Genomic DNA, 12,887 nt, shown 5'->3' on the forward strand with positions numbered 1-12,887 from the left:
TTCTCACATTTTGCAATTTTATAACCACGTATTTTAAAATGCAGAATAAGATTATATACTTTGGCTTTGACATTCAAAATAAATATTACAAAGGACAGCTAGAAATATAATTAAGTAAATTCAAAAAAAGATGGGATATCGATATGACCCCATAAAAAAGAAAGAGCTATTCCTTCCCATAGATTGTTCCTTTTTTTAATATTTGCTAACAGTTGCAAAGTAAATTCTCCAAACTGTTTCCTCACTTACATTTTTCAAGCGAACGATAAATTTAAAACTCAGGATTCCCTCTGCCATGGAAGTCTCTCTTCTTCAGCCAAAATAATCAGAGGGGAGATAATTTCTTTTAATGCTTTATGCTATTAGAATGTCCTGCTCAGAATTTGTCGAGAACATACACTACTAAAACAACACTGTAGAGCTGAAACACACTTAGAGGGCACCTGGGTGGCTCAGTCGGTTAAGCGTCCGACTCTTGATTTCAGCTCAGGTCACCATCTCAGTGTCATGAGATCAGGTCCCATGTTGGGCTCCACACTGAGCGTGGGGTCTGCTTGAGATTCTCTCTCCTTCTCCCTTTCCCCCTCCCTCCATTCATGCTTTTTCTCTCTAAATAAATAAATAAATAAATAAATAAATAAATAAATAAATAAATAAAATCTTCAAAAAAACCCAAAAACATAGAAAGACAATGCTCTTGTCAGGTTGCAAATGTTGATACGCACCAGAGGGGACACATTTCGTCTTCTTGATGGAGACACCTCACTTTCCTTAGTTGCCTGCTGGTGCAACAAAGCTTTGAGCTGATTAACTGCAGAGCAAACACAATGGGTTTCATTAGCCTTCCCGTGGATCCGCGGCTTATCACCACCCATCCACGCTTCCATCCATCTAACAAACACAGTGTAAACATGTTTTATGCATCAACAACTGTGCAATGGGCTGGGGGTCCAAAGGCAGACATGAGAAAACCTCTACCACTTAAAAGCTAAGAGTCTACGGAGCAAGAGAGATCCACTGACAGATACAAAACTATGTAGTAAGTTTCCATGTAGCTCTATGGCTAGTCACAGTGTTATAAGAGGAGGACACACCTAATCATGCCTGCTTTTAGAGAGGATGAACAGAAGATTACCAAGCAGAAAAGGGTGAGAAAAATCCCAGTTACAAGGGATGGCATAAGCACAGAAGCCGGGCGAGGAGGCTGCTATGACTAGAACAGGGCTTGAGAGATGGATAGTGTGGAGGAGGATAGAAATACGAGGCTGGAGAGGTAGCTTGGAGCCATGTTGAGAAAACATTGCTCTGACATAGAAAGGATTTTGGACATCAGCCTATAGGCACCATGAAGTCAAAGGAAAAATATTCAGCAAGGGAATTATATCAGCTGATCTGTGTTTCAGGAAGAAAACGCCACCTGCAGAGCTGGGACGGCCTGTAGTCCTTACTGTATGGAGCTGAAATATTCACTGTGTGTCGTTCAGACTAGGACTGACACCCACTCGCACTCACCGGCATGGCTGTGTTGCAGTTCGTGCCAGGCCATCCCAGGGTCCTCATTTTCTACACCGCTACTACATGTGGGACCCGGCGCCTCTTCCCCAACAGCGACATCACCTTCCCTCAGGGCACACTGCAGCTGGTGAATGCTTCTGTTCACGCGCTCTGCAACAACAACATGATGACAGTCTGGGCGGCCACGTGTACACTTACTCCAAAAGGCAGTTTCTAAAGGAGAACCCATTGTGTCTCATACTTTATGGAAACAAGCTGAGGACGGTGCTGAGGAAGACAGGGATGCAGTTCGTGGGTCAGAGGTGAGACCTGATGATCCCTAACGTCCCTGACACGTCAGTGGTGGATATTCACCCTATATAGCCCTACTGCCAAGGAGGATAGAATAGGATAGCTCCTCCCCCACCCCCCAAACACCAATCCCACCCCAGAAAGGGCTCCCCTTCCCCTCCTTGAGATACCGGGGTGGTGGGCAGAACTAGCAAGAGGGACTCCCACACGCCAAGTTCCCGCCCAGGGAAGTCTATTTGCCCCTGTGAGCCAGATGCCCCTCCTGAACTGAGAGACAGCCTACTGTCTGGCCTCCTTTTGATCCAGATCGGAAGAGCTGAATGAAGTGCTTACAGTGCTTGCCTCTGCAGTGTCGTCCTTCCTATGTCCTGCTGGCTGACTACACATCTGTAGAAATTCTTGGCTAGTGGACCCACTAAGAATTGAAGCTTAAACTCACTAGCACATACTTAACACTACAGCCTAAAACGAAGTATCTTACAGTATATTATACTATAGCAGTTCATCTCTAGAATAGTGCCCCCAAAAAACCCGGCCTCTACCCTTGTCCCCTCCCAAGTTGAAACTAAGGGTAACTTGCACTCACCAACAGAATGCAGGAGTTACACCATGCCAGACCAGGCTTCATTTTTTTTTTTTTTTTAGATTTATTTATTTATTTGAGAGAGAGAGCGCGCACACAAAAGGGTACTCAGAAGTGTGCACTCACAAGCACCCCTGTGCACACGTGAAAGGGGTAGTAGGGGAGGGACTGCAGGGGAGGGGTGGAGGGGGAGGGACAAGCAGACTCCCTGCTTAGTATGGAGCCCACTCCTGGCTCAATCCCAATCCCATGACCATGTGAGATCATGACCTGAGCCAAAACCAAGAGTAAGGAGCTTAACTGACTGAGCCACCCAGGCGCCCCTGGGCTTCATTTTCTAAATGTCTGGTGGCTTCTGCTTCCTCCCTCCTGGAAGGCTTGTTTTTATCATTCCTAAGCCACTAAGTAGGAAGCCTGCCTACCCTGCTGGAGAGATTGCCAAGGGGCCATGTGGAAAGGAGAGGCCCTGAGACCACATGGGTAAGAGAGGCCCAACCCTGCTGACAGCCCAGTGCAGCCTCCAGATGACTCCAGCACCGGAGGCCATCTCACTGCAAAGGCATGAAAGAGACAGGAAGAACTGTCCAGCTGGGTCCCATCAACCCAAATGCCTTCAGTTGTTGCTGTCAGCCACCAGGCTTTACAGTGGTTTCTTATGCAGTAATAGAGAACTGAAATAATTATCCAGTGAAATACCCAAAAAGGTTTTCAGCAAAGGATCCAAGCCTTACATTAAAAACAGAACTATACTAATCACCCTAGCGAAGGCATTTCTGAGAATTCTATCCTACTTTATGGATATTTTTACATGCCTAACAACCGGAGAACCAGGCAATCGATTAGTAATTTCATTAATTAAGGTCCATTTATTTTTTCCATTTAAACTTGTTGTTTCTGCTAATCTCTTAGGACTGAATTCACTGGTTCCTACTTAGAAAACATTAACTATAACAAAAACTGTTCCTTGCACGGTAGAACTGGGACCCAGATTTCAGTCACCCTGTTCAAATTTTGACATCTATATTTGAAAGTTATTTTTTAATCCACTCATTGATTTACCAAGCATCTACATATATCTAAGATGGAAATGTATGTTAGAAAAAGATGAATTCCCACGCAAATTCATCTATATCTATTATCTATTTTTTAAAATTTTTACACTTTTATTTTTTTAAAGTCTTTATATATTTATTAGAGAGAGAGAGAGAGCACAAGCAGGGGGAGCACCAGAGGGAGAGAGAGAAGCAGGCTCCTCACTGAGCGGGGAGCCTGATGCAGGTCTTGATCCCAGGACCCTGAGATCATGACCTGAGCTGAATGTAGACACTTAAGCAACTGAGCCACCCAGGTGCCCTCTAATCTATTTCAAATGGACTCCATTGAAACAATACTTAAGATATTGGAGGGGAGGAGATAGTACTTTCCCTAAGAAGGAGCAACTGGTAACAATGATGGCCAATGACATTCTTGCTCTTCCTTGACAACTTAGGTCTACTTCTTCTTGTGTCCTCGGGAGAAAAGCTCCTCATCTTTGCTACCTATATGGGAACTCTAAGAGAGTTACCAAACATCTATCTTTTCATTACCAGTCATGGATGAAAACATATTTACAAACATATATTCTACAGGACCTTGAGAAACAGATTTTCTCCAAACTCATTAATTTCAAAGTTTAGAACAGAAAAAGTAACTGTAACTCAGTAGGAAAAAATATATAATCTAAGTTATAAAATATCTGACATAGGTTGTTCACTTAGAGCAACTCATTTTATTTCTTGATAAACTAAAGAAAGCAGGTCTTTCAGGTCAGGGTTCAACAGTGAAATTTTATTACTAACTACACTAGAGACTCACTGAATTTATCACTACATTTCTCTCTACACACCAATCCTATTTCCACACAGACCTGTCTCTGACAGGCACTTGGAGCTGAATACTAACCAAGCCTGGCCTCCTCTTACTCATCATGAGTTTTGTTTTTTGGGATGGTTTGGTGTTTGTTTTTTTTTTTTTTTTCTTTTTACTCATCATGAGTTTGAGAAAAACCCGGATAAGACACATTCCTGGTTTTAGCAAAATAAGAAGTAGCAGTTTTCCAACAACTTAGTATTTTCTAAAGAGATTTGTTAATGGAAAAGGAAAATCAACATGCTACACGATAAGCAATTTGGTTCACAGAGCTTTAGATTTACACCATAATCTATGAATAAAGCACTTATCTTTAGTACATCCATTAGAAAGGAAACAGAGGGTTTAACTAACATTAAAAATGTGCTCTGTGGAGCTATGAAATGATTTCACTTCTAAGATAAAGGATAATTATTTATTTACACCTAATTTGACTAAAAGCTAATAAGCTATATTAGGAAAAAGAAAGGAAATCTGGAAAAAAATTCAGCTGAAAATCTCTATACGTAGAGTTCTTTTATCAGATTACAATGACGGCAGAGTTTCATGAGCCCATTTAACCCATTTCCCAATATTCTTCTTTACTCTTGTAGAATTTATGACATTCAAAGATTACATGTTAAAATTACACTATGAAAACAGTTATTATGTGAAATAGTGAGATATTGAAATCAACTATTCCAAGGAAAAGTGATATCCAAGATAGAGGTATTTTTGCAATCACTGACTTCAGTTGCTAGGATCAGAGAGGAAGAGAAGGAATTTGCAAGAACTGTGTCCTAAAACTAAGAAGGTAAGTGATATTTTTAAGTCATTTCAATAGTATATTACAAAACACTCTAAATGCTCTTCAAGTATACACATAGCAACATAATTATACACTGTAACAGACAGAGTTAATCCTGAGGAATAATAATGCTTAGATGGTTCAAACAGATGAAACCCTATTGCTCTTCAGCCCGAACAACTGCAACTGAAGGCTTTATAGTCCTTACAAAGAACACTACACCCTACATGCCGTTATCTGCTACAAACCGGATTACACAGGAGGTTCTAGTTATCATTTCCTATCCCATTGCGAATGGGCAAACTTTATCCGTCCATAACCAAGAGACAGAAAGAATACTCATTTCCCCTTCTCTCCAGAGAGGACAGTAAGAGTATTTCACACTGCATCCTGATTTCTTCTCTCCAGCACCAACCACGGCCTGAAAATAAACTTAATTATCAATACAAACCCAAATAGGACCTCTGAGTCCCAAAGCATCACGTGAACATAAGGTAAGTAAATAATATTTCTGGAGGTCCGCTATCTGAACACCAATCAGTACTATGAGCACCAAAAGTGAGTGAGCTGCTGACTGCTGGCCAATTTCAGTCTGTCTTTTTTTTTTTTTTTTAAAGATTTTATTTATTTATCTGACAGAGAGAGAAACAGCCAGTGAGAGAGGGAACACAAGCAGGGGGAGTGGGAGAGGAAGAAGCAGGCTCCTAGCAGAGGAGCCTGATGTGGGGCCTGATCCCACAATGCGGGGATCACACCTTGAGCTGAAGGCAGACGCTTAACTGCTGTGCCACCCAGGCGCCCCCAATTTCAGTCTGTCTTAATCATTGTTGTAGTCCAGTTCCCCACCATTCTCTCTCCCAGCTCACCATCAGGCCTCTCTTCACCAAGGTGTTTTTGAACAAAAGACAACTATGTCCCAGTCTAGGAAGGATCATCACTTATATACAGACCGTGAATTATTCATGTCTACATTCTCCATCTGCACAGGGAGATGTGAACAAGAATTACCCCGGTGACGGGGTGGTGGAACCACTCCCCAGGCAGCGCCCAGCTGTCTCTGAGAAACCATGCAATGAGCCATACCTCCCTAGGCTGAGATACGACATGCACCGCAGTTCTTAAAACAAGCCGAGAGCAGGGCAGACAAGCAGAAAAATGAAACCACAGCGAGATAAGAGATGCATGTGTCTGTCCACACTTGACTGGGCCTCAGATAGTTCAGAAGATTGCTGTCGCTATTTACTAGGGGACTGACATCTAGGACAACCAAGATAAAAACAGCCTAATCCAAAGTCAGACAAAGCCAGCCTTGGAAATGACAATTATAACAGCGAACGGGATTAAAAGTAACGTGCAGAAACGAAAAAATCTAAAAGAAAAATCTATCATAAAAGAAAAGACCCTAACAGCCGAAAAATGTGCTGAAGTGGTTGGCGCAGGAGTGAAAGATAATCTGAATAAGAATGTCAAGGTCTTAAGAAAGCAGTGGCCTGAAAGTCATTGAGGATGTGTAGATGTTGGCAAATCAAGGAGATCAGCTATATACCTTATGAAGGATACACCTGGTATGTTTTGGGCTGATAAAGAAGTAATCCTAGCCAGACTGGCAGAACATAGGTAAAATCACCAGCCAGGACAATCAGTATCCTTAACCGTAATTACTCGCAAGTACGATTATTGTAGGACAAAGGCGATGAGCAAGGCCTTGCTACTTCCAGGTCACGGTTTCTCAACCCAGCACTACTGACGTTTGCATCCGATAGTTCTTTACTGTAAGGAGCTGCATTGTGTGTGTTCAGTGGCCTCCCTGTCTTCTACCCACTGGATGCCAATAGAAACCACCACCCCCCAACCACCACCAGTTGTGACAACTGAAAATGTCTCTGTAAATTACCAAATGTCCCCTGGGTGAAAAAATCACCCCTGGTTGAGAACCAGTGATTTAGATCAATAAAACAGCATAGCTAGGGTTCAGATTTGGGTTTTGGTTTTTTTTTCAAATTTTTATTTAATTTCTAGTTAGATAACATACAGTGCAATACTGGTTTCAGGAGTACAATTCAGCGATTCATCACTTACATACAACACCCAGTGCTCATCATGACAAGCACCCTCCTTAATACCCATCACCTATCTAGCCCATCTCCCACCCACCTCCCTCCATCAACCCTCAATTTGTTCTCTACCTTTAATTACAGCAATTGTGCTACTCGGTATTTACCCAGGGCATACAAAAAAAAAAAATAATAATAATAATAATAATAATAATAATAATACAGATTTGAAGGGGTAGATGCTCCCCGATGTTTATTGCGGCATTATTGACAATGTTCAGAACTGAGGAAAGACTTTCCACATTACTACATTGTAACTACAGCCACCTCTTAATGAAAAATGGGCAGGACAGTGAGCTAGTCAGCCACAGTCGTGGCGGTGGACAGAGCACAAGCCACAACCATCACTGCCAAGACTGGGCACTTCTGACCCAGGTGTTAGGAGAAAGTGTTCTAGCTGCTGGGATCAAGAACTTGAAATCATATTTAGCTTCGTACTGTTTCAAGGCCTAACACATGAAGCAATAGTTACACTTCAAAGCCATCGCTCAGAGCCACCTTAGGTGATGATCCCTGGAGATATTCTAGTGGGTCTTGATGAAGAATATCCCCCACCCGCCCACCCCCACGCAACAAGCTGCTTTGGCCAAGTGCACAAGCCCATTTCAAGCTACTTTCTCTACCTTTTGACCCTGAGAGGAGAATCACTAAGTGAAAAGGTGGAAACCCTAGGCACACACTGGGAAAGTGATCAGCGCATACATGTGTAAACATCCCAAGAGAAAATATAATTATTCTCAGTATCTCAATAGCTTGGGATTAACTTAATCCCTTTTTCTGCCCAAGAACATGAGAAAATACCCTTACAATTTCATAACACTGCACCATTGTTTTGGTTCTAAATTATTCCAGGGATGACTGTTTACTTGTAAAATGAGTTTTTACTGGCTTTTCTCTTCTGGCTGCTAAGTCCGGTCCTTTGCCTATTTTGCCTCATCAGTAGTGGGGAAGGAAAAATGGGAATCTACTACCTTTTGTTATTCTGGTAAAAGAAATGGTCGTAACAGTTAAAATTACTAAGAAAAGCCATTAAGAGCGGATAAAACAAAAAAAAAATGAATATATGCCATCCACATTTTATCAGCAAAAAAATACACTCAGGTGTATACAAATTTCATTTGCGTTACCATCCTTCTTTATGAATAGCCAAGCCATTCCATTTCTTTAATTTTGAGAAGAAGAGAGCTGTTTCAGTCTGCACTGAAATACCAAAATAATTTTCTCATTTCATGACCCCAAGTGCTTCCAGGGGCTTGATTACATTGTTGCCTGTCTTGGTCACAATGAGGCTGATAGTAAAACACACAAATAAGTAAACACTACCTGTGGAGTATGTGTGCACACACACGCGTGTTTATGCATATATGGTGTAGGTGGCAAAGAATATAAAAACATTCAGAAAACACTCAAGAAAAGCAAAAACAAAAAGAAGAACTACAAGTTTGATGAGGAAAACTGAGCAAAAGAACTTTACTTAAATTGCACACATGTTTTCTTAAGTTTATGAAAGGTCCAGATGATGTCAGCACTGGCTAACTCGGTGACTAAACTATTGGCAAGTAAGATTAATACAGTTCTTCTACAGATGTGAGCCCTTCCCTGGAAGCGGGGAGAAAAAAAAACACTTTGCAGAATCTGGGGAGATGTGTCAATCATATATAGGTAAAATATATCAATATTATCTTCAGTTTTCTCAAACTAGGTCAATTTACAAAGAAACAATCACCCCCCAAATTATATATTTTCTTCCCATATTCAAGCTCTGTCTTTCTATGGACCTAGTTCCACTCCTTCCTCTCATTTTTATATGATAGAAATGTAACTTTTATCATTACCATCAGCGTTGGTGAAAGGGATACTAGGGATCCAGGGGTCTGAGAGAAATGCCTGCAGGGGAAACCAGGCTCTCAGGGGCATTTTGCTAACCAAGTGTGGGAGGAAGGGAGAAGAAAAAGAAAGAAATCGAAAAGTTTTTATTTTATTTTTTAAAGACGTATTTTGTTTATTTGAGAGAGAGAGAGAGAGAGAATGTGTGTGTAAGTGGGGGGGAGGGGCACAGGGAGAGAGAGACAGAGGATCTCCAGCAGACTCTGAGCTGAGCGTGGAGCCCAAGCAGGGCTCCATCTCACACCCCTGAGATCATGACCTGAGCTGAAACCAAGAGTTGGACACTTAGCTGACTGAGCCACCCAGGCACCCCAGAAATGGGAATATTTTTAGAGAAAGCATAAACTGCCCAGTTTGGCCATAAGCCCTACCATTCCCTAGTTTCTTCCATAGACTCCATCACAGATTTTGCCACCTGCTTGGGTCCTAAAGACGTAACTCTGTCACCTCTTCCAAACTTTTCCTTTTAGAGACACGGAAACAAGAATTGAAGAACAGTTTACTGACTTGCCTAAGGTGACACCGATGGTTATCACTAAAGCTACGAAAGATTTTAGTGACCTGCCTCCTAGTTCCATATCCTTCTCTCTGAGTCCACCATACTCTTATGTGAATTCAGTCTAGAGCCCAGAATACCAAAATGTTGAAAGAAAAAGAGGAACTAGCATACAGAATGCATATGGAAAATAATGATATATTCTTGTCACAGTCTACATGTGTTCCATATTTCGTTATGCACCCCCAGCCAAAGGTGGTTAGGAACTAGATGGACGGGTGAGTCACATACACAGTGCTGTTGATACAACTCTACCTATAGCTAACACTGCAGCAATAAACTCGACATGATTCTGTTATTAAGAATGGGACACTGCTGGGGCGCCTGGGGGGCTTAGTCATTAAGCATGTTAAGCGTCTGCCTTCGGCTCAGGTCATGATCCCAGGACCCTGGGATCAAGCCCCACATCTCGCTCCCTGCTCGGCAGGAAGTCTGCTTCTCCCTCTCCCACTCCCCCTGCTTGTGTTCCCTCTCTTGCTGTCTCTCTGTCAAATAAATAAATAAAATCTTAAAAAAAAAAAAAGGAATGGGACACTGCTTTTTTTTTTTTTTAAGATTCTATTTATTTATTTGACAGAGAGAGAGACAGCCAGCGAGAGAGGGAACACAAGCAGGGGGAGTGGGGGAGGAAGAAGCAGGCTCCCAGCAGAGCAGAGAACCCAATGCAGGGCTCGATCCCAGGACCCTGGGATCACGCCCTGAGCCAAAGGCAGACACTTAACAACTGAGCCACCCAAGCACCCCTGGGACACTGCTTTTCTAACAAATTCTCTCCTTTCTATTATCATATTCCTACACTCAGAGCGCAGAACTTAAAACAGCCTGAATTCCTTGTTACATTGGTTTTTCTGACCCTTTCTTGGCTACATACTAGTTCATTTTATACCTCGTGGCCTTTGTACAATGCTGTGTTGGATCTAAATGAGAGGAGGGGTATTTGCTACTCTCCGCAGTTCCCAAATACCGTTCTTAATCATTCTGTGGGTCTTGAATGCTAGTTGCCTACATTCACTACAAAGGGAATGAACACCTAACCATCCTGCCAGGAGACCTTCCAAGTCACTTCCACTTCTAGATTCAACTCCGTGATTCCCAAGGTGCCTGTTTTCCCCACATTGGAATCTTTCAGATCACCTACTGTGAAGCAATAATGTTACAGATCTGTGGGGCAATGAAGCCTTCTCATTTTTCTGTGAGAATACTTACTTTGAAGGAGAGTCACCAAATCTCTCTAATTTCTTACACTGAGGGCACAAACAATCCAAAGCAAGAGATACCCTTAGAGGGGATAAAGAGTGAATACATCTAGAAAGCAGAAGGCAGGAAAGGATAAGAAGGGAGTGTGAAGTGTGCCAGTGGGCTCCCTCTTTCCATGGTTGCTCTAGGATCACGAGTCAAGGAGAGACAAGAATTCCACTCAGGTCTTAAAAGAAAGCAAGCACAGCGCCTGGGTGGTGCAGTTGGTAAGCCTCCAACTCTTGGTTTCAGCTCAGGTTGTGATCTCAGGGTGGTGAGATCAAGCCCCTTGTTAACTTGGTACTCAGCACAGAGTTGGCTTGAGATTCTCTCTCTCCCTCTGCTCCTCCCCAACCTCTCAAATAAATAAATCTTTAAAAATAAAAAGAAAGCAGCTTTGACTTTGCCTTTCAAATCAGAACTTCAAAATTTTGGGGCACCTGGGTGGCTCAGTCAGTTAAGTGTCTGCCTTCAGCTCAGGTCCTGATCCCAGGGTCCCAGAATCGAGTCCCACATCAGAATCCTTGCTCCTTGATGCTCCTCCTGCTTGTGCTCTCTCTCTCCCTTTGACAAATAAAATAAAATCTGAAAAAAAAAACCTTCAAATTCTACTATACTATATTAGTACCTAAAATTACATTTAAAGTAATGAGGAAAAGTTATAAAAATGAGGAATTAGCATAGGAAACTGTGAAAGCATTTTGCATTTTTATATGGCTACTTCCTGGTTGAATATAAATGAAGGGATATTAATAATAATTACAAGTACAGTGAGTTAGGAACCAGAGGAATAACATGTTAGGAAAGACCGAGAATACTTTTTAGCCTTTCTTTAAGCACCAACTAGGCAAAACGTTTTGAGGAAGTAACGGTGGATAGACAAAACCAAACAAAGCAACAAAACCAAAACAAACTAAAACAAAAGAACTTCAAATTACGTTTTATCTGATTGTATAGTAACACAATTCTCAAGTCATTAGGCACAAACACTTAAAATACTGAAGTTCCACATGTAAAATAATGCCACCATACTTTGTTTATTCAGAAACACAAATTTTGACTTCAGAGGGAATTATCCCATTCAAAAGGGCTAATTTATATGTCTGAAGCAAAGAACTTCCGATTGTGCTTTAACTCAGGATTAGCTGTTTCCTTCCATAAGCGGTTATATAAACTAAATAAACATAAAAGTTAAAATGCTACTAAATAAGTAATAAAATAAGTCCTGAAAACCCACAAAAAATGTCAGGTCCCATTTCCTAATTCATTGTTAGAGCCATCACTTAAAAACAAAACAAAACAAAACAAAAAAACCTTTAACTTTTTTCTCTGCTTCATGTTTGCTTTTGATTATGTTTTTACTGTCTTATATTGTTATCACACTAAACTTAAAATTTATTTCAAAATGTATCATCTTTGAATGAAAACTTTCCACTCTATATAATTACTGAAAGCAGCACTCATTTGAAATTAACCACCTTATTGCACTAAAAAGCCAAATATTAGGCCCCTGCTGCTTACATAAAGGTTCACAATAAGGTAAAAGGAGGCGAAGTATTAGCAGAAACTTATAACGGAAAACAAAATTTTACCAGCCTTGAAAAATCACTCATTATCATTGTGCATAGTGCACATCTTGCTTTCAAATGAAAAGTCAGAAGTGGTTACTTCTGTATCTAACAGCTCTTGAAACATCAGCAGGCTGATGAAAGTATTCATCAAGACCACTTATTTTACTCTTGCAGTTTGAGTATTGAGAATGTTGACAGTTTATGACACTGTTGACAGATGGAAACAATACATAATAACGCTTACAAAATCTAGAGTCACTAGAACATAAACTTTCTAATCTCCTTAAAAAATCTTCACTTTCCTGGAAGTACCAATTATAAATAGCAGCTGACATTTAACAAGTGTTTCTTACATGCCAAGCACTGATCTTTACCCTTATTCTCTATCACAGTAATCTGTAATTATTTTGTTTATTGTCTTTCTCCCCCACTAATCCAG

General features: G+C 41.1%; 1 protein-coding gene across 6 annotated transcripts in view; it reads right to left on the reverse strand.

Moving 5' to 3' along the window:
• SDCCAG8 (SHH signaling and ciliogenesis regulator SDCCAG8) overlaps nucleotides 1–12,887 on the reverse strand; it is a 226,102-nt gene that overhangs the window by 211,645 nt on the left and 1,570 nt on the right. For all 6 annotated transcript variants that reach the window (XM_045796100.2, XM_045796075.2, XM_045796092.2 and 3 more), the window contains exons 2-3: nucleotides 1,513–1,665; nucleotides 726–811 (exon numbers count right to left, since the gene is read on the reverse strand). In XM_045796100.2, coding sequence (XP_045652056.2) covers nucleotides 726–811; nucleotides 1,513–1,665 — 239 coding nt within the window. The remainder of the gene's footprint in view (nucleotides 1–725; nucleotides 812–1,512; nucleotides 1,666–12,887) is intronic.

The sequence above is a fragment of the Ursus americanus genome, chromosome 2 (assembly GCF_024610735.1).
Source record: "Ursus americanus isolate L20-20 chromosome 2, mUrsAme1.1.p, whole genome shotgun sequence".
NCBI classification, from domain to species: domain Eukaryota; kingdom Metazoa; phylum Chordata; class Mammalia; order Carnivora; family Ursidae; genus Ursus; species Ursus americanus.